Source organism: Engystomops pustulosus, chromosome 11 (genome assembly GCF_040894005.1).
Source record: "Engystomops pustulosus chromosome 11, aEngPut4.maternal, whole genome shotgun sequence".
NCBI lineage: Eukaryota > Metazoa > Chordata > Amphibia > Anura > Leptodactylidae > Engystomops > Engystomops pustulosus.
Window position 1 is genome coordinate 64,606,644 of NC_092421.1, and position 27,730 is coordinate 64,634,373.

Below are 27,730 nucleotides of genomic sequence, written 5' to 3' on the forward strand. Positions count from 1 at the left end.
ACTTTTTATTTTTAAATACCATTTTGAAATAAAATCGGAATAAGAGCATAGAACTGAACGGTAACATCACAGCCGTAAGGAAACATTCAAAGTATTCACAAAAAATGTTATAGTTATTTAATCAGAATAAACCAGAGGAAACCAGAGACAGGTCTACGATTGCGTCATGTCAAATACAATGGCACTCCATGAACGGATGAAGAGTTTCTTGGTTTTGTTCAAAGGTTTTTTTTTCCGTTTTTGTTTTTCGCTTTTTTTTTTTCTCAACATTTTTTTTTTTACTCAACATCAACATGCCCGCGAGTTTTATTTCCTTTTAGTTGCTGCTGCCTATAGGTGGCGACAAGCAAAAATAAAAATGGCAGTCTTTATTTTTATTTTTTTTTTGTAAGTAATCTAATATACAGGATTTGGCCCATTGGGGGGGGGGATTTTTTATTTTTGTGTACCTCATTGTTTTTTAATGCTGCCCAGTCACCCTCCTACCAAATATACCTGTTATAGATGACAGAAACTACATACAAAGCTACCTATGTAACATCACATCAGAACATGAGGAACAAAAATACAGCATCAAAAACAAGGGGGGGATTATTCACCGGGAATTTTGGCACATCAATTGTATCCACAGTCTACAGTCCTATTGGCGCAGGCTGGTCTCCTGTTCCTTTAAGTAAATTTACAAGTCGCCGTTACCAAAAAAAAAAAAAAAAAAACGGCGAAAAAAGGGTTATTTTCCCCTTGTGAATTTCAAGTCTTCTTTTAATGGCTTTTATAGCAATTGTTTTATTTTTGTACAATATTGATCCTTTATATGCAGCTAGAAATGTCCATTTGGTGGCAACTGAGTTTCGTACAGCAAAAAAAAAAAAAAAAAAATTGAAAAAAAAAATAAACAAAAAAATATATATAAATTTATATATAAACTTAAAAACCTTGTACAAATGATATATATTTATAAGATGCTTACACAAAGAAAAAAAAATTTGTACAATGTGTCGGGAGAAAACGAGGGGGGGAGACAGAAAAGAGACGACAAATAGGACACAAGCAATTCCTAGGCAATAAATACTACTTACTGGTCCAATGGCTCTGAAATACTCAACGCACCCACCCGAAATTTCCACATAGCATCCCTTCCCCTCCCGCCCAGAGGAAAATAAAAATAAACAAAAATAATTCTTACAAAAAAATGGAGCGACCACCACCATGGAGAACAAGGCTTATTAACACATTTGTTCATCTTTTTCTGTACATTTCAACAATAACAACATAACATCACAATAAAAGTTGTTTCACAAGAGGGCGCTGCATTCCTGGAGCCCCGTGGGGTAAAAACTGGATGTAAAATGATTGGTTCGCAAGCTCGTATTTAATACAAATAATCAAGAACCAACTCCTTCCGCGAGGGCGGCTTCAAAATTGCTTCATTGTTTTTTTCTTAATTTTTTTTTTTTTAATTCTTCTTTAAATCAGTCTTTTTCAAAGGAACCAGAATCAGAACTACGACAGTTATGCATTTTTTTTTTCATATATTTATATATATATATTTATATCATTTCCCCCTTCTTCCGATGCTAAAAAGACTTTTATTTATTTATTTTTTTATTTAACGTTGATGATACAAATTTTCGGACCAGGACCTCCAGGCTCATAGAAGGTCTCTGCTCAGTCAAATCGGAAAGGCGGAGATAAAAAGACGGGTCAAATATTGACCAATGAACTTCATAAAACATCTACTAAAGTAGCCACTTGGCACAAATTAATAATAATAATAATAATAAAAAAAAAATCATCGTAAAACGAGGAAATAATAACTAATATTTAAAAAAATGAGGCGTCAGTGTTGGGAGCATCTACTCTAGTGACTTGGTGACGAGTGAAAGGGGCTGAAGTTGAGTTCCAGCCAAGGACCGATGTGGAGGCGGGAAGGAGGTTGACGGCTGAGTTAGTGACAAGGAGTAAGGAACTGAAGACTGTAATGGACTTGCTTGGTGGTTGTGGTCTGTTCCGTTCTGACATATTGTGGTTGTCAGGTTGCTGGACTTTCTTGCCGGACTTTCAGTCAGAGGTGACTGTGGCATGCACAGCCGGGCCAGAGGGTCAGGCTTCAACGAGAGAGATAGAGGTTGTGTTTGTTCAGTATGTGGTGTGGAGTCTCTTGGTGGGGTGTCTAGCATGGTGGGAGAAGAAGGAGGAGAGTCTAGTAAGCTTCCGTCTGAAGAGGGCGGGCTGACGCAGCTGCCTTCACCTTGTATGTAGCGAATGCACTTTTTTTTTCTCCTGCAAACGGGAAAAGAGGCGCGGGATATATTACAAGGCAAAACACCAACATAGCACATCACCTAGAGGAGATCAATGATCAAGTCTGCTCGGGGCTCTGATATACGGGGGGCATCTAGCAGTCCCTACATGTCAACGTCAGGTTATGATTCCAATTCTTAGAAATTTATCAGCTAAATGCTCCAAAACTAAACTTCCTAATCCATCAGGGACGTGAGGAATTAGATGGTGGTGGAATTAGATAAAAGTTTCACAAAATACTGTAATTGATCTAAGCTCCTCTAGTGACCAGAGGTGACCGGTGGGAATTCATTCTATAGTATTGGGGTTCTGATTATACTGTCTTCTAGTGCTGTATCTAATCTGTTTCTAGCTCTTGAGCAGGGGCCACAGGCTGGAGTTCAAGGACCTTAAGCTATGGGCTCTGGGGTGTGGTATCATTGGCCATGGCTGGGGACCAGAGTCACCCCATTGAACCTTGCATAAACCAGGAAAAGTTGAACTTTCTGGCTACAACATGACAACTCTGCAAATTCTTTCTACCCATCCAAGTCCCATTGTTGTGGCAACAGTATTGGTTCCCAATCTGCCTATCCAGGATCACGGATATCTGCCCCACCCTGCAGGACTTTACAGTCAATGGTGACTTGTGCAGGATGAATACAAAAAGTCCGAAATGATAAATTCTTGGGAAATGTATAAAAATTGATTCAATCATAGCACTAATACAAATTTCACATCTCGCTGTGGCTTGTAATTGATCTAAACTCGCAAAGTCACCAGAGTTGTCACATATTTCATAGTGTCTTAAGTCTTAAGTGTAACTGTCATTTGAGATAATGTTTTATATTGCGGGTGGGGTGGTGGTGAACATTTTTCTAATATACTTTAATAACAAATCCTGCTTAGTTTTTAAAAGAAATAAGCTCCTCTCTCCCATAGAGGTGCATATTCCGGCCTGTACAATGTATGTCTACGTAGGCTGCCTGAGCTCACATCTCATCTCCTTGTGTTTGGTTAAACAGCTGTGAGGAGGGAGGATTGACCCCTTGATTTTCAGCTTGATGTTTGTAAATAGTGCTCATAGCATATTACAGCAAAATAGAGAGCAGGAAGGGTTAACACTCACAGTTGTGTAACCAACAGGAGAAAAATGGCACTAAACTCCCCACCACACAACATCAAAAATCATCTAAAGTGATGGCTACTCTTCAATTCAGTTGCTATAAAAGCTCTCGCCAGAGGTGGTTTAGGGACTGAACATCAACCAATGTCATCATACTGAGCTCTATATGTAACTGTGGCCACTGAAAGTTGGTCCCACCAGAACCCACCAACGAACTGAGCTCTGCAAACTACTATGGGGATTTTCCTTTAGATACAGAGGCGGAATAAATATATTTAACGTTCCAGACTATAAGGGATCTTGTAAGTAATATCAGATATGAGACTCGTCTCCACAAGGCACCAGTGGTGGGTCTGGGGTCATTATAGATGAGCAACTCCACCACTGGCTAAGGGTGGCCCAAATACCATCTAAGCTACCTAACCTATAGATAGGAACATCTACTCCAACAACCCCTGTGACGAAGCATGCAGGGCTGAAATGCTAATGGCAGAAGATGAAGGATGGCATGAAACAGAAGACATAAGCAATGACTTTATAACATTGTGTGCTGAGACTTTCTTGTTAGTGGTTAGAAGGATTTGCAGTAAATACTCTGAAATTGTATCTCGTATTTATCTGTAGGTTTATACACAACTTGCAGTTCCTTGTATAACTAAGGACAAAACCACAAGCGCTAGTGTGAGCCAAAGATGTGGTGGACAAAACTGGCACAGAAGCCACCAACAAGTTCATTGGGGTCTTAATGGATGGAGCAGTAGAGCAGAAGCTATGGAATTGTCCTGCCCTGGTCAAAAATCTAATGTAGAAGATGATCATGTGTGTAATGGAAGGCAATGAACATCCTCTTTATTCAAAGTCTGACGCCCTCTATACATTCCCAGTGAATGATACTTGGAGGTCTTGGGTCTACATACTAAGACCATGAGACAGGAGATGAAGAGACATTACACACAGAGAGGGAGAAAACAAATACCTACCATTGTTACATTCCATATTCAAAGACTGCTTGCATCAGAATAAAGAAATAACAGAATTTAACCAAAGGATCAACAAGAGAGAAGTTAGAAAGCTTAGACCCTCCACCAAGGTTTCTCCAAAGGTCTGAACCCCCTTCAATTATCACATTTGTTACACAAGCTCCACTAGTGGATGTCATATTAAGGTGCTATAATATAATAAGACATTGTGCTCACGATGCAACATTGTGCCTGGATTATCCATGGCCAAACTGGTCCAATGAAGATGACTGCTGCAAACCTGGGGCATCCTACAGTATGAGGAGAAGTACTAGACAAATATTGTCTAGTACAATCACCTAAAGCTCAGCTCTACTGAGCTACATTTTAATATGGATTAAACAAAATTAGGAAAAACTTCTCTGCCCAGAAATGTCCTCAAGAGGGGTTAGACTACAGGCTGGAAGCCAAGCTTCAAGCATTTTCTCCTCTCCCTAGATATCAATATGGAAGGTAGAATCCTCTCATCTCCACTTACAAGAAGTTTATTGGGTGATCTCCAATCTCCATGGAAACACTACATTTGGGGTTGTGAATAATTATTGTTTATATTTAGGTGATTAATGTCTTGACACTTTCTTACTCATTGACTGGGAGGTACAATAGGGTGTCCGTCACCCTACTCAATGGACATGAGAAGATGTATCTCAAGAACATGCTAAGAATTTTGGCTAGATAGATTGGTTTATGGGGTATTTTACTATTGAGTTCCTTAGAGCTATTGATTATAGGAAGACCTGTCCATCTAGTGGGTGGAGGATACTAAATTCTTTGGTTCATGTCATTGTTCAGGAGAATTTTGAATAGAGATTCCACCAGAAATTCTGAGAATATACATGAATAGTGTAAAGACCACCACCAGTAATGACCAGAGGACAGGAAGAGGGAGAATCATTGGAAAGATTTAGGGGTAGATTCATAAGACAAGATGTTGGAAGGACAGAAGGAATTGAATTATTCCCCATGGGCCTTGTAATATAATATACCTGCATGGTTTGCACCATAGATTCTGTCGGTCAAGTCCAAACAATGCTCGACACTTCTTAGGAGCATTTGCATCTGTTAGCACAATGTAAACACACAAAAAATACAACAAAATGGTGGATACTGCTCGGTTGCAGACACGTTTCTTAGCTATGGTTACCTACAGTATATGCAGTGCTGTTTTTATTTGGTAATTCCCCCTTCGGTCCATGGCTAACATGCACAATGTTCAGAATAATCAAGAAGACCTATGGTATGTGATGCTAGATACAAGGCCAAATGGATGGAGACAGGCATGGATCTGCTCTACTACACGTGGGATGCATACAACAGCCAGTGTCAGTCAATCAAATCCACAGCGTAGGGTAAGACGGGGGTTCAGCTCAGCTATGATGTTGATAGAGAATGACTGGTGACTTATGGAGAGAAAGAGCGAGAAGCCACCGGTCTATAGAATGTACAAGGACAGACCGGTGACTGCTCGTGAGGCCAATGGATGTCCAACATCAATATGGTCAAGACAAATGGTCCATACAAAAATAACAATCAATGGAAAGTAAAGAGGATGGGAAGGAAATCTCACAAGCTCTCGTCTTGCACAGTCAACAACTAGAAACCAATGAGCCGATTCTGCAGCAACTGTGTATTGTTCAAGTGTATTCACTGCAACAGGAATGCCCGGTGTATCGGGGGTCGTTAATGAGATTATCAATGAAGATGAGGAGTAGGCAGCAATGGTCGTCAGTGAGATTGTTATGTACTGTGATGGACAAGAGGCTGGAGATCAAAGAATGAGAAAAATGTGGGGGAGGGGCATTGGATTTACTTCCGCTACCTCTACATTCCCTGGGATGGGTCATTGGTGGAAAGATTGAAAAACGTGACTCTTATTTCACTATTCTGACCTTCTCCTGGCTGCCTGACGTTGGTGTGTAGTCAACCTGTAGGACTATGTTATCATAGGGACATAGCTGCCACAATCATCAGAGCTCCCTCAAGGGGAACCAAGTCCAAAAAATATCTGACACTGACCCTGAAGTCCCAGCTATTCCGCCTTGTGGAGCCCATATCCAGGGTCCAGCCACCGCTTCATGGACTAGCCGTTAGCTTAAGACACAGAGCGGGAAATTACCAGATAAAAAAAAAATCATAGAAAAAATAAAACAAACAAAATGGGTAAAAACCAGCCGTATCTAAATCTGGATTAACCATACACACCTGCAAGGGCCGCACCAGTTATTCTGCTGATCAAGGCCAAAGCGCGCTCGGCATTTCTTAGGGGCGCTGAGGTCTGAATGGGTTCAGGACAGAAGCGAGCAGAAATAGGAACAGAAAAGATAATAATAAAAAAAAAAAAAATCAATGAACCGTTTACTAAAAAGCGCAGAACGTCATCATTATTATTAATAATATTTGTTTAATCACAAGTTCATAGAAGGAAACTGATTCTTGCATAATTTGTGAATCATTGGCCGATAAAACTAAAGCTGCAGTATCCCCACATGTAGAGAAGACCTACAGGACCTACTGATAGAATACAGGACCTACAGATATTAAGATAGAACCTACAGATAGAATATAGGACCTACAGATAGAATATAGGACCTACAGATATTAAGATAGAACCTACAGATAGAATATAGGACCTACAGATAGAATACAGAGCCTACAGACAGTATACAGGACCTACAGATAGAATATGGAACCTTCAGATAGAATATAGAATTTACAGATAGAATAAGGGACTTACAGACAGAAGACAGAGCCTACAGATACAAGGAACAATACAGAACCTACAGATAGAATACAGAACATACAGATAGAATATCGAACCTACAGATAGAAGACAGAGCCTACAAATAGAATACAGAGCCTACAGATAGAAGACGGAGCCTACAGATAGAATACAGAGCCTACAGACAGTATACAGGACCTACAGATAGAATATGGAACCTTCAGATAGAATATAGAATTTACAGATAGAATAAGGGACTTACAGACAGAAGACAGAGCCTACAGATACAAGGAACAATACAGAACCTACAGATAGAATACAGAACATACAGATAGAATATCGAACCTACAGATAGAAGACAGAGCCTACAAATAGAATACAGAGCCTACAGATAGAAGACGGAGCCTACAGATAGAATACAGAGCCTACAGATAGAATACAGAGCCTACAGAGATACAAGTAAGAATACAGAACCTACAGATAGAATAAAGGACCTACAAATAGAAGGCAGAGTCTACAGATACGAGGAAGAATCTACAGATAGAATAAAGGACCTACAGATAGAAGACAGAGCCTACAGATACAAGGAAGAATCTACAGATAGAATATAGGACCTACAGATAGATGGCAGAGCCTACAGATACAAGGTAGAGCCTACAGATAGAATATAGGACCTACAGATAGAAGGCAGAGTCTACAGATACAAGGTAGAACCTACAGATAGAATATAGGACCTACAGATAGAAGGCAGAGCCTACAGATACAAGGTAGAACCTACAGATAGAATATAGGACCTACAGATAGAAGGCAGAGTCTACACATACAAGGTAGAACCTACAGATAGAATATAGGACCTACAGATAGAAGGCAGAGTCTACAGATACAAGGAAGAACCTACAGATAGAATATAGGACCTACAGATAGAAGGAAGAACCTACAGATACAAGGTAGAACCTACAGATAGAATACAGAACCTACAGATAGAATATAGGACCTACAGATAGAATATAGGACCTACAGATAGAAGGCAGAACCTACAGATACAAGTAGGAATCTACATATAGAATAAAGGACCTACAGATAGAAGGCAGAGCCTAAAGATACACTGTAGAACCTACAGATAGAATATAGGACCTACAGATAGAAGGCAGAGTCTACAGATACAAGGAAGGACCTACAGATAGAATATAGGACCTACAGATAGAAGGCAGAGTCTACAGATACAAGTAAGAATACAGAACCTACAGATAGAATATAGGACCTATAGATAGAGCACAGAGTCTACAGATACAAGGAAGAACCTACAGATAGAATATAGGACCTACAGATAGAAGAAAAAACCTAAAGATACAAGGCAGAATACAGGACCTGTAGATACAAAGCCCGGGGTAATGTCTGATGGACGACTCTTCGAGCATCAATTATTCATATATTTCCATTTAATGTTTTGTTGTTACATATCATTTTAATTTGTCAATGATAACTAACAGTGCACGGAGAGGGGAGAATATATGTTTATATTCATATATTTTATACATATTTTTATTTCTTTTATTTGTAATCTAACCAATTTTTACTTTTAATTTTTTTTTTATATTCTCGTACCTATATACAATTTCTATTTTCTTAATTTATTTAGATTTAGATCTTAATTCTCTTAATATGAACGTTTCAAAAATATTAACATTATTTTCTGAATAAAAATGGCTTCTTCTTTGTATCTATACATTAAAAAATACCTCTCTTAGTAATATAGGGAAAAAGTTTTGTGCGTTTTATGTTTTATTTATCTATAATAATTATTGCTATTCTTCTTCATTTGATTATAATTTGCTGTAGCTATAAAGCCATTTTCAGCACCAAATATCAATCAGATGCAATACATATAGTTTGCCTCTTCCTACCCTATTATGTTATAGGGGGTTATTTTGGGAGTGGGATTAGAATGGACTAAATAACAATGTGGTGATAGACTACTCCTTGCAGGGTCATATCGGGGTTGAAGTTTTGCAGCAGATGTTGTAAACTGCTTTATGGCAATGGGTTAAACGTGACAAAGTAAGTAATATTCCGACATTTAGATTAACGTTTCTATGTGTCCTCAGAGACATTACCCATATTTATGTAAATGTGCCCCCCCCCCACACATTAAAAAATTCATCCTAATTCTTATAGGAAGTGTAAAGTATCCCCCCTCCCCAATACTAACAAAAATATATGCACCCCTAATAATATAGGGAGTGCATCCTCAGTCCTATAGAAGTATGTGCCCCCATCCCAATGCTGAGGAGTATAAAGTATGTGCCCCCATCCCAGTGCTGAGGAGTATAAAGTATGTGCCCCCATCCCAATGCTGGGGAGTATAAAGCATGTGCCCCCATCCCAATGCTGAGGAGTATAAAGTATGTGCCCCCATCCCAATGCTGGGGAGTATAAAGTATGTGCCCCCATCCCAATGCTGGGGAGTATAAAGTATGTGCCCCGATCCCAGTGCTGAGGAGTATAAAGCATGTGCCCCCATCCCAATGCTGGGGAGTATAAAGCATGTGCCCCCATCCCAATGCTGGGGAGTATAAAGTATGTGCCCCCATCCCAATGCTGGGGAGTATAAAGTATGTGCCCCCATCCCAGTGCTGACGAGTATAAAGTATGTGCCCCCATCCCAGTGCTGAGAAGTATAAAGTATGTGCCCCCATCCCAGTGCTGAGGTGTATAAAGTATGTGCCCCCACCCCAATGCTAAGAAGTATAAAGTATGTGCCCCCCATCCCAGTGCTGAGGTGTATAAAGTATGTGCCCCCACCCCAATGCTGAGGAGTATAAAGTTTGTGCCCCCCATCCCAGTGCTGAGGAGTATAAAGTATGTGCCCCCCATCCCAATGCTGAGGTGTATAAAGTAAGTGCCCCCCATCCCAGTGCTGAGAAGTATAAAGTATGTGCCCCCCATCCCAATGCTGAGGAGTATAAAGTATGTGCCCCCATCCCAGTGCTGAGGTGTATAAAATATGTGCCCCCATCCCAGTGCTGACGAGTATAAAGTATGTGCCCCCATCCCAGTGCTGAGGAGTATAAAGTATGTGCCCCCTCCATTAGGCTGAGCTTGTAGCTGTGTACACGGCCCGGGGATAGTGCAGCTTTATAAAGAGCTTATCAGTCAATGGATTTATCTGTAAGTCACAACTTATGTAAAGAAAGAAAGAGAGAAAGATGGAGCAGACAGCGGATGAGCGGCGGCTCGGGCTATGAGGCATGCCTTTGAAGCAATGTGCAGCATGATCGGGGGGAGCACACACACGCGGGGGGTTCAGCATGCTGGAGTGAAAACACTTCTGGAAGCAACAACATAAAATAATTAGATTAAGGAGGTTTTTCTAGGAAATCCTTTTTTGGAAGAGTCTCTTATTTTCCCCACTGTCATAGTTGTAGGTGTGGGCAGCGCTCTGGAAACAGACTGTTATGAGGGACACGGGGAACATACAGACAAATAATTAGGATGCATTATAGAACGTGCTGGAAGCTGAGGCATGGAACTTTTAGAAAGATGACAGGAAACAGAGAAGGACCAGACGGCACCTGTCGTCATCTAGTATACCCAGCATGCACTGGGGTTTATGGCCAGGATGAGGGTACGCATCACCTCCCCGCACATGGACGCTCTGGCTTCAAGCGTGTGACCACATCATGTATGACCGCTCTTAAATACACTCTATTTCTCATGGCAGCTACAGCAGATCCCTTTAATAACTTTCCCCCCTCTTAATTATCTCAGAATGCTTCCTTCTCTTAAGACCCAATATGTATGGACAGGAAACCATCAGCATGTAGTGGTCTAATATGTGGAGTATCCGTCTATTTCCAAAGAATTGCAATTGAAACGAAACAAAAAACTGCACTGGTCCAGTCCTGGGAATATCGGCTACAGATACAACATAGCCACATAGTGAAACTGAAGTAATCTATCACCAGGATAAAGAGACTGTATGCAAATGAGCCTAAAGGGCTCCAGGCTCCATAAACTCCTATAGAGCCTGGAGCCCCTCAGGCTCATTTGCATACAGTCTCTTTATCCTGGTGGCAGATGTCCTTTAAGCTTGATGTCAGTGAATAACCCAGAAACTATTTCCTACAGAACACTGTCTCAATCTACACCAAAATTCTGATGGTATTAGATGCATTTTGTATAGATTTGTCAACATTGAGACACTGTAAGAGTAGAGGGGGCAGAGACAGTTCTGTGTATGTAGAAGAATGTCGCCATTCACTGACTGCAATCAGAGATATAAAACACAAATCTAAGATGCTATATCATTATATATCATACATTGTACATTATATTCATATATTAATATAAATGACTACATTCTCCATTGTAATCCTGCACAGGAAAATGGTGCAAATTCTGTAATAGGAGACAGTCTGATGGCGAATGGTGTCTGGTAAAAGTATTGTCCCTCATGTTTGTTTTCTTACTGAAGATGGGGATTGAAATATAACCATCGCATCTACTGTTAGCAACCAGACTGGATCATGTCCTTCACAAAGGACCACATTTCATGATGGAGGTGAGAGCTATCATGTAAGCAGGGGCGGAACCACCAATTCTCAAAGCAAAAATGACAACAATAACTCCCATTATGAAAGCTATAGGCCTTTTAAAGGGAGTGGATAAGCAGGGGGGAGGAGGACTACCAATAGTCCAAGCAAAAATTACAACAATAACTCCCATCATGAAAGCTATAGGCATTTTTACAGGGAGTGGTTAAGCAGTGGTTAAGCTACAGATCCAATTTCCTGTCCTGTACAAAGCACACTCACTAAAGCAGCAGAGAAGTTGCTATAAGTACAATCTATCACATAAGTTGAGGGCCTCAAATAGTCAAAATAGCAGCTATCTGATCACATTCACATTATCTTCTGATAGATCGAAATCACACCCTGCTGCACATAAATACATTCCATCTGTTGAAAATTTACCAATAAAATCATAGATGACCTTTAGATTTATCCATTTAAGAGCTGAAGTCATGGATCACATGTGGATATGAGCACATATGTCTGTAGTTTCAGTAAGGGGTGTGCATTCTCTGCTTCTTCCTCTTTTACTAAGCTAGGGCGGAGCCAATATTACCAAGTAACTCCCATGAGGAGCAGATGCCATTAAAAGTGCTCTTTCCTAGGGTCACTGAAGCAATTTGTACCCCACACATGGTAAATTCCCAAATCTTATAGACTTCCATTACATGACCACCCCTGTTTTTGTAGTTTTTTTGAACGGGTTGTGATTTTCAACGCTGTACTGAATCATTCAGCTGGAGATCCCAGTAAGTGCTCACAAGCCCTTCCCAGCCTGAATACTGAACAAGTCTAAGATTAAGGAGGACATGAGACCCTATATTGGGACACATTCTCTCCATGGACCCCCACTGTAGCTGTTGGTGCTTTCCTTATGAACGGTCCACGGTAGGAGGGGTAGTAAAATTGCAAAGAAACAGCATGGGGTTAATAATTAGTGCATCAGAAAAGAAACTACATATAGTAAAGACCATAGCCATCCCAGGCCCTAGTATTCTGAGCTAAGTAACTACAACTCTCAGCATTCTAAGGACCCACCCCTCCCCCTTTTACCAAAAGCTTAAAGCCAGAGCAGCAATGTATGGGGGCGGTGATGATAATGGCTACAATGTGTAGGGTTCTTTCTCTTTCTCGTCCTCTCTCACAAGAAGTGGTTTATGTTAATAAAATTATGATGGCAATAAAATGCATTGTCAGGGAAAAGTCAAACATCAAATAATAAGAATAAGAATAATAAAATTAGAGGAATAAGTCCAAAAAATGGCTTAGCACCTGTAATCGGAGGAAGTGAAAGGCAAGGGTTTAGGTAACATTCGTTGTGTTCTGAAAAATAAGAACAAATTATACAATAGTCTGGACACTGGTATATAATATATTATAGCGCTATATGATAGATGCGGTAGGTTCAAACCTCCTTAATGCCTGGATTACACATGAGTGTGGACAGGGAATTACCCCAGTGAAGCATGCAGCAAAGACCCCCGGCACAGACCTCACACCCGCACACAGACGCACACATGCTCGCACACGTATGAGAACACCACACGGTTATGTCATCATTAAACTACAGGCTGGTACTTAATTATATCGTTATACAACATCTCTAGCATGGCATGCAAAGACACCAAGTCTACACCTTACTCCAATGACATTGGGAACAATAGGGAGGGGAGGGGGGAGTCACAAAGGAAATATACACAGGGTTCACTAATCACCAGTGCAGGGGTGTACAGTCTGGAGGTCAATGCTGGACACTGATACCAGAGTGTAGGCACCACTTACCCCCCAGGAGGCTATTGGGTGAGTCTGGGTGGGCTGGGGGTGGGATAGGTGATAGGGGAGGGGCAATATTGTGGGGTACTACTTACCGTTACTCTCTCCTGGCTGCTTGTCTCTTTTCCTCTTCTTCTTTTTGCCCTACAGAGGGAACATAAGGAACAGGCACAATTTATACAATGGGAAGAAACCTGGTGTAATGTGAACACTGGACTAGAGCATCGTATATAAACAGGTGAGTTCTCCATCAGTCACTACTATGGCCCCTCAGGTGTCTTGTGGAGGATACATTGTATACAGAAATGTCAGCGGAAGACTGATACACTAAGGAAATGATGTCCCAGTGACAGGACCATATTATATATGATGAGATGCTGAACTACAACTCCCATCATGGAGGACAACATTCAGAGCAACGAAGAGACAATGAGAAAAAGAGACATCTGGATAGAATTATTCTACATCTATTAGAGTGCAAACATATTATTTATGGGAGACAGGAATGAAGGAAAAAGAAGAGAAGATGGGAAGAAAGTGGGAAGAACAAGATGAAAAAAGAAGAATAAAAGTAAGAGGAAAGAAGGAGAGAACAAGAAACAGAGCAAGAGAAGAAGAGGAAGATGAGAACAAGGAGGCAAAAATAAGTGACATAGGAAGAAGAAAAAGAGGAATTTAAGAAGAAACACAGAAGAAAAGGGGAAAAGATAATGGAACACTAGAAAGAAAGAAGAAGGTAAGAATGAGGGGAAAAAGAATGGGAGAAGAGAAGAACAAGGGAAGATGAAGGAAAAACATAAGGAAAAAAACAAGGGAAGAAGAAATGAACAGAAAGAAGAGAAAAGAAAGAAGTTGATGAAGAAAGAAATGGAAGAAAGCAGAAGAAAATACCAAGATAGATAGAGAAAAGATTAAGGGGCAAAAATCATGAACACGAGAAGAAAATAAACAGAAAGGAAAAAATAGAACAGAGGGAGAAAAGGAAAAGAAAGAAAGAATAGGATGTAATCGACTCCAATTTGGGATGGAGGAACAATTTACCTATAAGTGCAGTTACTGTGGGTTATGGGAGGGCTCTGTCTGATGGTTTAAGGGGATTCAACCTTCACACAACTTTAACACATTGATCTGCATGCGGCGTCCTGCAACTTTGACTGCCTACATTGTATGTATATCGGAACCACCTAGAGGTGACGGTAACTCAGAGCAGAGAAAAGCTGCAGCAAGCCACATACTAAGCAATAAGTCTGTGTCATCCGGACAAATCCTGCAATAATACATTGTAAAGTTCTAGAGAAGGGGAATAAATACCACCTACATAGGAACCTACATAGTTATCCCTTGCCGACCAGCCGGGGTAGAGCTGCATGTGCAGCTGTCGTTCCTTCCGTGCCAACTCGTAGTATTTTGCTTGTTCCTCCCTTGATAACGCGTGCCACTGTATGGAGAGAAGAGGAGCGGATGTTACTAATCATATTACAGGGAAAATCTATCCATCCATCTATCTATCTCTATCCATCCATTATCTATCTATCCATCTATCTAATATCTATCCATCATCTATCTATCTATCCATCTATCATATATCCATCTATCTATTATCACTATTCTAAATATCTGTAAAAGGAAATATTCTAATATCTATCTATCTATCTATTATCTATCTATTTCCTATCTATCTATATGAATGACTACAGACCTCAACATCTTAGTCTATCAGTTCCATCTAGTGAATGCCCATAGCAGTCATGTGGAGGCACTTACCCTCCGGCCGAGGATCTGGTTGATGGCGGCGCTCTCCTTTAATGTGCATTCCGCAACCACTTTTGCTCGCATTTCCTTCATATATAACATAAATGCATTTAGAGGCTTTTTTATATGAGGTTTCTTCTTTTCTTCTTCCTTTTTGGAATCCTGATGTTTTCTGTATTAAAAAAAGGAAGAAATAAAACAGAAATCTTAGCTTTGTCCTGCGGGTGGCGCTAGGCGAGGGCAGGGTGGGCAGCGTGCAGTAAGGCAGGAAGGGTAAACTCACGAGCTGTGCAGGGATCCCACGTCACTCTGGGAAGATTCCTGTTTGACGGTTGGGTTCACTATAGCGGGATGAGGGATTCCAGTTGTGTGTAAACTGTGATGTGGCGGTACCATGTGTGGGGGGAATCTGGAGGACAGAAAGCTGTGTAAATTGTCAGAATAAACATGAAAGAAAGGGGAGGGGTGATTCATCACATGACAGTCATTACATGGCACAATCATATACTGTGGCGCTGTATACACAATACATATCAGTCCCATAATGGGATAGAATCTAATACAAGATCCTAACCCCCCAAAACATTACAACCCCTTCCCCAACAATGTCACATATCAAATATATGATGCTGCTCCTGCAACCCCTAATATTCTGACACATTGGCCAAACTGCAGCCCCCCAACCATAAGCCATACATCTCAGGATGCGGTAAAGGCTCTGGAGAGGAATTTATGGCGGTCTTTCTTCTGCACTTTAGTTACAATTATGTGACTATCAGTGTAAATATGTTTCTGTAGGTAACAAAGTGTTGGTGTTACTGCAAATATTTCTAAGCATAATAAGCAAATACAATAAGTTATTCCCCCCCCAGATGAAATGACTGATAACAAAGAGTAATAGATTGTATCCCCCCCTGTACAGTCCCCTCTCCCCAGGATGAAATGGCTGATAACAGAGAGTAATAGATTGTATCCCCCCTGTACAGTCCCCTCTCCCCAGGATGATATGGCTGATAACAGAGAGTAATAGATTGTATCTCCCCCTGTACTGTCACCTCTTCCTGGGATTAAATGGCTGATAACAGAGAGTAACAGACTGTATCCCACGCAGGAAACTGACGCCTGACAGCCCCTCAATCATACATCTATAAACCCCTTCACAGACTGTAACAGAAAACATGGCTACTTATTAGTGACCGCTCTGTAATCTGTCTGCAGCTCCTATGCTGGGTGAGATTTGGCAGATTAACATTCCTCAGGGGAACCCCACTATAAAACTGGATTTTAATTATAATGCATCATGGGGGGCTGAGAACAGGACTGGAGAATTTAGAGAGGATGCTACCTGAAAGAGAACACAATTGTAACAAACCCTCATCTGTGTAAAGCACCAGGTCTGTAAAGGTTTTTGGCCTCAGGTTTTCAAGAACAATATACATAGTAACAGCGGGGGCCCCACTACAAAATGTGGCCCCTCTATTAGTTACATATGAATAGGACATCAATATATTTTTATCCCCAGTTTTACAATAAATTCTGACTGTTACATGGAACTATTTTGTGTGTTACATTTTGTTTCATTCCTAATCCACGTCCCATTAGGTTCCCCCTATTACATAGACGTTATCCGTGTTACATTGGGGCAGACATTGGGAATGAGACAAATATGTTCCCCCTGTTACATGGACATTATCCATGTAAAACATTGTGAGGGAGATTTATCATCAAGTTTCTGAGGTAAAACTGGAAACCAATCAGAACTCAGCTTTAATTTTATAAACAGCTGTGGGAAAATGGAAGCTGAGCTCTGGTTGGTTGCCATGGGCAATTAAAACAGTTCTGCTCTAAGAGACTTATGATAAAGCTCATAAGTCTTCATCCCATTGTGATCCATACAATAAATTCTGACTGTTACATGGAACTATTTTGTGTGTTACATTGGTACAGGCATTGAGAATGAAACATTCTGATTCTGTCCCTCTTTTACATGGAAGTTATCAGTGTTACATTATATTTTTATCCATAATATTCATCCCATTCTGATTCAAACAATATGTTACATGGACGTTATCCGTGTATTACATGGTATTTTAATCCCCCGTCTTCATCCCATCCTGATCCATACAATATGTTCTCACTGTTACATGGACCTTATCCGTGTATTACATGGTATTTTTAGCCCCCAGTCCTCATCCCATTCTGATCCATACAATATGTTCCTCCTGTTACATGGACGTTATCCGTGTATTACATAGTATTTTTATCCCCCAGTCTTCATCCCATTCTGATCCATACAATAGGTGCATTGAATTCGGCTTGTTACATTGTATCCTCCTTTTCAAGGTGAGACGACTCCCCACAAAACGCCCTGAAAAAATCCACCTCATTAGATGCCCGTCACCTTTCATGGCTCGGAGCCAGGAGATAATGATGAGACGACTTATTAGGGACAACTAATTTTTTTTTTGTTGCCGTCGTCTCTGGGGCTTGTGGGGATTTTTTTGAGGCGTTGTTGACACGGTTCTCCCGAGCGTGTGTCATCTTGTCGTCTTGATTTCATGCATAAGCAGTGGGACGCATCTCTTTATGGGCTGCAGCCGCTCTGCCGCCGCTTGCATGGAATCTATCATTATCTTCTGGTAACATTTCATCTCTTCCTGCCTGGAATTTTTTTTTTCTCTCCTTTTTTTTCGCCAGCCCGTTGCGCCCACTTTATGGTTTATACATGATGTGGCTTCTCTTTGAAGCTAGACGGTTTGAGAGATGCCCTCGTCAGGAGAAGTGCCTTTCACCAATTTAACATGCTGAGGGCCCCAAGCTCCAACATCTCAATCGAAAGGGGGTCACCGGGTGGCACCGGCGAGTGTCAGCAAGTGCTGTTTAATTGCCAATCTAGGTTTCTCCACGGTGTTTAAAGTATAATGACCCTTCACTTAATTCTGAGAATCCCTGGCCCTGGCGCTGCATTGAATGAATATCAAAGGCTACGACAGAACAGGGTGCAGCGCCTGCATTCCCATAACTGTCATCCGTCTAATGGACCTGTACTTGTGTCAGCCCATTATCACAATAATCTATTTAATTTGCTGTATACTCTTTTTAACCAGACACCTTTCATTCTGCCAACTTTGGATAGAAGCCCAAAACGGAGGGAAAAAAAAGAATCCCAAGGTGTCCCGCTAATCATAATCCAACTAGCAACATACATCCGCTGCTACGCTCAGTGCATTAACCCCACAGCTGCCAGGAGATGCCAGAGCTATGCAGACACTAGAGAGTACATGCAGGCCCTGGGGAGTCCATAACAGTCCAATACAGGGGTCATTTATTTTAGTCTGATGCACCTTTTTTGGTTCTACTTTAGTAACTTTTTCACCTGAGTTCGCCACGTAGCAGTGATCCTGGTTTGCGCCTAATTTGTCTTTGTATTTCCCTTGCTTCCAGGTATTTGAGCCTTATTTAAATTTGATTTGCGCCTATAAGGGTGCAAATAATTGTGCAATAACATGCCAATCCTGACCATGCTTAGGAAAAGCAATGGTATGATTTGAGCAACAAAATTTGTGCCTAATGAAGCACACAAAACTTTATAAGACAAAGACAAATCAGGTGCAAAAAATAGACTCACGAAAGGCGCAAAAAGAACTTAGGGAAGGGGGTAATAAGATAAATGACCCACATAGAGTACACATAGGTCCCACAGAGTCCAGACAGGTCATATAGAGCCAACATCTTACAGCATCTATACAGGTCCTACAGAGTCATAAAGGTCCAGCAGTTTCATACATGTCATTCAGAATTCAATATACTCTACAGAGTCTATATAGATCCCACAGATTCCATCCAACTCTTACAAATCTCATAAAGAGTCCACATAGACCTTATAAAATCCATATAGGTCCTATAGTTTTAAAAACCATACAGATTCTCTAAATGTTCTATATGGTCAATGCAGATGTCTCTGTTATCCCTATATTGGCCTGACTGCATATTTGGATGAGAACACCCTGGTCTGTCAGTATCAAGGGGTTGACTTACACACTGTATCTCTTGTGTTCAGCATTTGTCTATGGCCCCTGAACTGATACCCTAGAGGTCAGTGACCCTGCCATGTACTAAGCTACAAGTGTGGCCAATCCCACTCCATATGGATTATTCAGGTGCTTTCCCAGTATAACATGATAATGAGGACATCATATCTGAGGGTAGTGGAGACTATATGTAGATCATGACCTTTACTGACTACTCTAACCCTACCAGACATAGAAGGGTCCATAATACCAAGGATTCCCAAGGAACAGCCGCTATAACACCCAAAATGGAACAAGGATTGTATCATCACAACAAATGTATCAGGCCCATGAAAGTGCAGATTCCCACCCCAAAAACATACAAGGAGATATTTTCCCCAGGATTTTTCTTTCCCCAACAATAGGACATTGTGATGTATTAGAATCAATCGATCCAATGATTCCACATATATATAATAAATACAATAATATTTATAAAGTATAATAAACAATAAGACAATATCAAGATAAACCTGTAACAGGCAGATTCCAAGACCAAATACCCCTGGATATGGACTAAACACTAACGTCGAGGGATGTTTTTGGTATACTTTTTAGTTTTGCAAATATTAAAGGAAAAATGTAAAATGATGCACGACTCTCCCTCATCTCTATGGAGTGTAGTTCCTCTTATAACCTGAAGGTGTCACAATAGGAAATGAGACATTAACCTCCAATTATAAGTGACTTCTAATTAGGTAATATCTGATTATTAACATTACGGAACTAACAAATCAGAAAAATCTGCATGAAAAATAGAAGTTTTGTCAGCAAATTTTGCAAAGCTGATTGCAATGTTATGGGGTCTGTATCTGGTGTAGGTTTACAGTATCAGATCCTGCATTATTACCCTATAACATCGCCCATATTTGGGGTACAGGGGTTCAGGCCCTTACAATACTAGAACCAGGATGAGAAGTAGCACTCACCTTGACATGGAAGCATTGACTGTAAGAGCGGTGGGGTAGGGATGTCGGAAGCCCCCTGTTGTGATTGGGTACACCGGCTGACCTTGCCTTGGGAGGAAAGACAAAAAAAAGTGAAGAAACTGAGTGTAAAAAGGTGAAAAAGAAGTAAATGAAATTCCAGCATTCTCATTTAATCAAGACAAAAATCTTGGGGATTGTACGGCACAGATCAAAGCCGACAATATGAATGCCATAAATTTGATACGAGCGGCTAATTAAATTTTCTAACCTCAGCTTATGTCAATATAGGGGCTCTCGGCGGCCGCCACGAGGTGTTTTGTTGTGATAATTAAAGGCGAAGCCTCTGCCTCTTTAATGGAGCCATCACACTAATTGAGGGCTACGGCGGCAAAGAAAATAATAATGAATGGAAATTTATACCAAAATAAAGTGCAGGGAATCAAAGGCGCTCAGCCGCGCTCCGGGTCCCTTCCGCTATTTAGATCTTGGTGAGAAAACATTAAATTAACAGATCTTAATTTGTAGCCTTTTGTCACATTAATGAGAGTTGACAAGATTTACCGGGGGAGAGTCCCCAAATACTATTGTGGGCAACCAATCGACAGTCACAGCTCGTTACAATAATTAATTATTACAACAACTTGCACTGGGGGAGATCTGGAGAAAGACTCAGCCGCTCCTGAATAAATTATTGGTCCCTTAACCGTAAGAAGACAGAGACTGCGTAATGACTGTGAGGAGCGGGCGGGGGAGGGGGCAAGATTTATTTTCTTGTCATTTTTTTTTTTTTTGCAACCTCCATTTACATTCTTATTTATTCCAGAATATAAAAGGGGAGGGGGGGGGGCTTAGACTGAACCCCAATATATAAAGCAATGGATGGTAAATAGGGCCTCTAAATAAAGGGGAGGGTACTTAGCATTTTCTGGTTATAGAGGGGAGGTATATAGACCCACAAGGTATAGGGGAAAGGTAACCCAGATAGGCCAAGGTATATAAGGTCACTATATACAGGAGAATGGTAAGTCCAATGTGTTCCAGAAATGCACCTTGGATGGGGCCACTACAGGGGAAATACAGCCTGGATAGGACCATATATTGGGGAAATATTCTTCAGATTCAGGCCCACTGGATATAATAAGCTCACTAGGTCCATTGCTTTCATGAACCCCAGATATACCCCCACATACAGTAAGTTCCTCAGTCCTCTGTATACATCGGATACCAGGAGGTTGGAGGTGAGTGGTACCCCAGGCATACCCCCCACATGCAATAAGCTCTTTAGTCCACCTTATGCATCAGGTCGGGGTTGAGGGGTGATTGTTACCCCAGACAGAGCCTTCACATGCAGTCAGCTTATGCATTATATTGTGTTGGGGGTGGTGAGTATGAGTGGTACCCCAGATAGTGCCCCCGACATGGTGAAGGTTCTTCAGTTTGCCGCATGCATCTCATCGGGATAATCGGTGAGGGTGTTTGTTATCCCAGATACTGCCCTCCACATGGTGAAAGATCCTCAGACCAAAGCCCACATCAGATCGGGATGAGGGGTGAGGGTGGTTGGTATCCCAGGTAGTGCCCCCCCATGATGAAGGTTCATCAGTTTGCCACATGCATCACATCCACTTTACACTGAAACATAAAATAAATGTAAAAATTGTGGAACTGCTTACTGTGGTACTAACCATCCTAGCGGATGGGGGATCTGTCCTACGGTGCCCGGTGATAACGGATAATAGGGTGATATGTCTGGAGGGTGAGGAGGCCGAGGGATTCCTGCGGAAAAACAAAAGATGCAAACATCAAAAATCTCAGAATGTCAGACAGTACTTAGGTATAATAATATAGTAAATCCTGGCAAACATAGAAGAAGGCCCTAGTGAGGACTGAAATGAACCCCATATTAATGGGTTACTCACCGCAGGACCGGTCCCCCTTCCCCCTTGAGCGTGCAATGTGATTCTTAATAAATAATAATAATAATTCTTATATTCTATTATAATTCTTATAATAATTACGCAGCGCTGCACGGAGCTTGACAACTCAGTCCCTGTCCTTATGGGGCTCACAATCTAATCAACCTACTAGTATGTTTTGGAGTGTGGGAGGAAACCCGAGGACCTGGAGAAAACCCACACAAACACGGAGAGAACATCTTTGCAGATGTTGACCTGGATGGGACTGGAACCCAGGACACCAGCGTTGTTCTGGGGAGTCCAGGCAAAAGCAGAGGTGATGGCCAGGTCCCTACGATCTATGGGCCCCATAGCAGCAGTATCGTCTTCCAGATGTGGTGTTATCCTAATTAGATCCAATTATTGTATTATACTGTGCATAGGCGTCCTCCGCACCCACAGCGTATAAAAGACAATTGCTGGAATAATAATCCCATACAGAATTCATACACTTGTATTGGAGACTAGCAATATATAGGGATTGCTAGTCCAGCGATTGCCCAATGTCTTCTGTAGAGTTTTACTTTCAGCATGAACTTTACAGCAAAGGCAAGTGCAGTGAACAAGTAACTGGAGCAGTGGGTAAATGTCCCGGGATGTGTATGTTGTAATGAATCAGCAGTAACCTGCCATAATCTTCTTCCCTGTGAGGTCACTTCTCTGCACTGAGATAACACATGAATAAAACAGACAAGGCTGCAGGGAGAAGAGATGTAAAACAGGGAGGAGGCGGATCGCCAATATCATGTATAAATCATCCCGCAAAGACAAAAGACAGGTGGACGGCCCAGTCCTCCGCTGAAAACATCATTTGTAGAGCTCTGCGGCTGAGGAATGAACAGAGGGTGGGCAGACAACATATTACACTGGTGGTGGTCCCTATGTGACTATAAACCACATGGCGGGGAGTAAATAAAGTAACATTTTATCTGATTATTATCATTATCATGGAACACCCAGAATCCTCTACTCAGACAATGGGGCGGGAATTTGGAATGGTAACAAAAGTATCTGCTGGAGCCCATTGATAAAAAGGACTAATACAATGTAAAACTTTCTAGCATTGTCCTTCCAATAACTTCAATCCTCTAATCCGTCCTAGGGTTTCAGTTTTGCCATTCATACCCTAAAAAAAATGAAATACTAGAAATGTGCCCATAGGCGGATGATGATGTCATATTCCATTCCTGATCACCTGGGTCTCTTCAGGTAGTTCACAGTTATCTGAGGCTTCCATTATGCAGTAACTAATATCTACCAATGTGGATCCAGTATAAGACAAGGGTCCGGCCACACCAGGAGGTGTATTAGGAGGGGCCTGGATTATAGCCAATGATGACATCACACATCATTCCATGTCACACAGGTGAGTACATACCTGTTTTGGGGTCCACATCCGCCTGTAAGTGTGGTGGGGGGTTCCCAGGTGTAAAGTGCTCATTACTGTAGGTGATAAGCGGTGTGAGAGGGTGGACATGATGAGGGTGTTGTACTACTGGCACTTTATTAGACTGTGGAGACAAAAAGGGAAGATATTTAATTAGCAAAGGTCCTAAAAAATAAGATGGTGAAACAAAATCAATTTTCTAAAAGCCCTAAAATGGTCTTTACCCCAGAAAGTTGGGTGAAGGCGTATAGCAGCGATATGGCTACATTATTAGAGCAATGTGTCCCAGTATCGGCAGTAACACATTTTTAGATTTCACCATGAGGTCATACAATAAAATTGAAGGATATTTAGACTTCATGGAGTACTTATGTTCCAGTGTCTCAGCAACAAGTCCATGGTCTTACTTTCCTGTCCACCACCATCTGCTTAGTCATCATCTTCCTTGTCCTTCCATGTCTCTCCTGTCTGTAAACCATCTTCCTTCACAGGCAATTGTCTCCCCATGTCTGTCCACTGTCTCCGTTTCCGTCCATCATTTCCCCTACTAATCCAATGTCTCCCCTGCCTGTCTACCATCCATAATGCTTCCTTGTCCATCCACTGTCTCCTCTATCTGTCCACCATCTCCCTACCCAGGTCAATGTCTTTCCCCCTATTCCCCCGTCTCTTCTATTAATCCACTGTCAGCCATCTCCCCTACTTCTCCCATCCATCCATCCTGCTCAGCCAATGCCTTCCTTGTCCATCCACTGTCTCATCTGCATGCCCAAATACTAAGCTGTCACCGCAAATTCTGTAAGAAGTCACATGACCATGTTACATAGAAGCAGTTTCACCAAACGTTGCCTTTGATCTAGGACAAAGTTTAGAACGGAGGCGATCCGGTAAAAGTACATAAATAAAGTTTTCTTCACTTTGTATAATACTGGTAACATCTTGTTATAAAAATGTCTCTTTTTTCTTTTCTTCAAAAATATTTATAGAACGTCCCTGGTTTTTGCCCCGGCCATGTGGGTCACTGTCTCATTTTGTCCCAGCAGAGCCAGGCATCATATATTGGACCCTTCCTCTCCGTGACAGGACCCACCTCCTCTTCCCCCCTAGCAATTTTCTGCTGTGATGGCATAAAGGTTTGGCATGCTGAGGCACGAGCCCCCCATCCTCCCAGCTGACTCCCTCCGATTCACACCCTTTTGTGATGTAAGTCGGCACAGCGGGGTACCCTGCCTTTAATAGCGTCCGAGGCCAGCCCTGCACAACCTCCGGATTTGTTAACGCACACTGTATCCCGCTCCCGGAGTTAGTAGCCCCCTTTATACAGCCTGGATCTAAGGACCTGCCTTGTCTATTCCCTGACATTGGCTTCGCCCGTTATTCACTTCTCAAAGACTTTTATTCCAGAAGTAAATGGCGGCGAGGAGGCACAGTATCCCCTGTCGGCAGAGGCGCCTCCCCATAAACACAGGGGCCTGCACGCCAGGGCCAGGTTCACGCTTTCATCCACAAAAACGTAGCACGGATTCCCAACATGGGAAGCACTCAGACCGAAAATCCATATTCCCCAAGGTGGAGTTGAGCGGCGCTGGTACAAGGCAGAACATTTAACCAGATTATGTGGCGGCTGATAAAGACGCACTCGTCATAATGGCCGGACAGATTACAGCCGCGATAGCGCCTCATTTCCATAAGCAGCTTGTATTAATACCCAGGGAGCGGCAGCCGCGCGACCTGACAAGAGTTAAACGCTTATTACATCACGTTCTTCTTGTTCCCCTCCACAATCCAGGACAAGGCTCCTCTGCAACGTCTTAAAACCTCAGGAGATCCTGTCAATGGCCAAAAATACAATAGGAGTCATTGTAAGAGTCTGCACTGGGGGGCTGGGGGCCGAGACCGGGAATGAATTTTTATTTATTATAATAAAACCTTCCTGCACATTTGTCTGGTTGTGTCCAGGAAGTGGGTGATAAACCCTATGAATATGAACTATTATCATTACAATTATAAAAATTATCATTGTAAAATGATAAAAGACTCAAAAATACTTCTGATGTATTAAAAATAATAAAATTGTCACGAACAAAAATTGACAATGAAATAATCATTATTAAAAAATATGACGACGAATACAACTAATAATAATAATATAAATAATAAAATAATACAGATAGAGGAATAAAAAAAAAAAGATTTAAAAAGAATTCAATTAAAATATAAATACAAAAAAAAAATCCAAGTCAAATAAAATAATCATAAGAGAACAAGAATAATAATGCCATGAACAGATTAGGAATAAAATTATTCTAATAATAATAAATAATAATTATACAAATAATAAAAGAATGGAAGGTTATAATATTAATAATAAAACATTAGATATTAATCAAAATATTAATGAGGATAAAATAATCACAGAAAAAATACAAAAAAAATACAAAAAAATAAGAAAAACCGCTAAATGAAAACAACAGCAGGATAAAATATTGATAAATATTGATCATGTGGTTGTATTATTATATGGTTTTACCTAATTATGATAAAAAGAGAAAGTTCCTTTATAATAATGAATGTAGATTTCTAGGCCGAATTGTTTAGATAAAAAAATGAGTAAAATAATTATAAATAGGATAGTAAAATATAATATGTAATCTATCAATATTATATAAGTGTGTAATAGGAACAAAAAAAATACTAGTAATAATTATAGAACTGAACTACTATAAATTTGCCCCAATTTTAGAAGTCGGGGGTTGGCTCTCTGTGATTTGGGCCCGGGCTCCTCTATCAGCCCTGATTACAATTTAGCATTTTGTTAATTTTTGTGTTTATTGCTCCCCCGTTCCAGCCTTTTGCTTCCAGTCCTTCTAATCAGTGGTAAAAGGCAATTAGGAAACATGAATAATTTAGTTGAGCGGCGCCCCTAGAGGATCTGTAGCCTAAGTTCACGGGACGAGTCTGGCAATGGATGCAGCAGGTGTGTATTACTGTATATTATAATCTAGCATAGTCATGTGATCCCGGGTCACCGTCGCTATCCATTGTAACCCTGCAGTCAGATTATGGGGTCAAATACATAAAATATGGCAAGAGACAGGAAAAATATGATACATAGAAGGATAAATGTGACATCTTTACATTGAAAATCAGAATGTGTTGGACAAAATTGCAGAGCAGGATAGTAATACAATGATAACTATTAATAATCTTCATGTGCATGAGCGACTTTTACAAGAAGTACGGCTACTTATAGCTAAAGGTAACATAAAGAGGGCACCTATAAGGATCTATACAGATAAGTCACCGGGTCCTGTATCCACTGCCATAATTGAGATCAACAAATCCAATACAAACCTATTATTTTTAAGTTGCGTTGATCGTGAAGAAACAAAATATGGGCCTAATAATGGAGATGGTAATTTAAGGTAAATCTGAAAAACAGGAATAATAGTATAGAGCCTTATTGGGTGATCTGGGCCAATACTAATAGGCCGTAATCCGGTGGGTGCACCCTATTAGACAATGTAGCTCCCTAACCCATAACGAATTGACCATTTCTGAAGCTGATGATAGGTTTCCTTGGGGTGGACAGACCTGGAGTCCAGTGTGTAGTTTCTAGAGTGCATATACAGGCGGCCCCAAACTTAAGTACACCCGACTTATAGACAACCCCTAGTTACAAACAGATCTCTGGTAATTGGTCATTTACTGTACTGCAGTCCCAGGCTAAAATAAACAGCTATAACGGTTATTAAAGGTGTAATTAAGATGTATTGTTAATCCTGGTTCTTATGACAACCCAACATTTTTAAAACCCAGTAGTCATAGAGACCAAAAAAAATTATACAGTTCAAAGTCTATAAAAAGGTCACTTAATAAGATAAACTCTGTGGTAGATTGTTCTCAAATATGTTGGAAATTCTCAAAGTGATTTACAAAATTAGGGACAGTAATGGGCTCAAACTTCACCCCTCCGCAATCTATCAGGGGGGATTAATGGCTTGGGCCCTGTGAATGAAGTGATACAGGTTTTCTTAAAGAAAAGGAAAGTAATTAAGAACATAAAAGTTAGGACCACCAAGACAAGACAGGATTCCTTATGCTCCATTTGCAGATGTTCTGTGTGTGGCGCATATTATATATGGA

General features: G+C 40.9%; 1 protein-coding gene across 44 annotated transcripts in view; it reads right to left on the reverse strand.

Moving 5' to 3' along the window:
• Positions 1 to 204: 204 nt before the first annotated feature.
• The window catches only part of TCF7L2 (transcription factor 7 like 2), a 157,931-nt gene continuing 130,405 nt past the window's right edge, over positions 205 to 27,730 (reverse strand). For 3 of the 44 annotated variants that reach the window (XM_072131470.1, XM_072131437.1, XM_072131452.1), the window contains 10 exons: positions 23,576 to 23,708; positions 21,916 to 22,018; positions 20,243 to 20,329; positions 15,527 to 15,652; positions 15,256 to 15,415; positions 14,822 to 14,929; positions 13,587 to 13,635; positions 12,991 to 13,041; positions 6,631 to 6,703; positions 205 to 2,283 (listed from right to left, as the gene is read on the reverse strand). In XM_072131470.1, coding sequence (XP_071987571.1) covers positions 1,857 to 2,283; positions 6,631 to 6,703; positions 12,991 to 13,041; positions 13,587 to 13,635; positions 14,822 to 14,929; positions 15,256 to 15,415; positions 15,527 to 15,652; positions 20,243 to 20,329; positions 21,916 to 22,018; positions 23,576 to 23,708 — 1,317 coding nt within the window. In that variant the 3' untranslated portion in view covers positions 205 to 1,856. Of the gene's footprint in view, positions 2,284 to 4,388; positions 4,415 to 5,414; positions 5,488 to 6,630; positions 6,704 to 12,990; positions 13,042 to 13,586; positions 13,636 to 14,809; positions 14,930 to 15,255; positions 15,416 to 15,526; positions 15,668 to 20,242; positions 20,330 to 21,915; positions 22,019 to 23,575; positions 23,709 to 27,730 lie in introns of those variants that run through there. The other 41 variants (XM_072131433.1, XM_072131442.1, XM_072131434.1 and 38 more) reach the window with 34 other exon arrangements.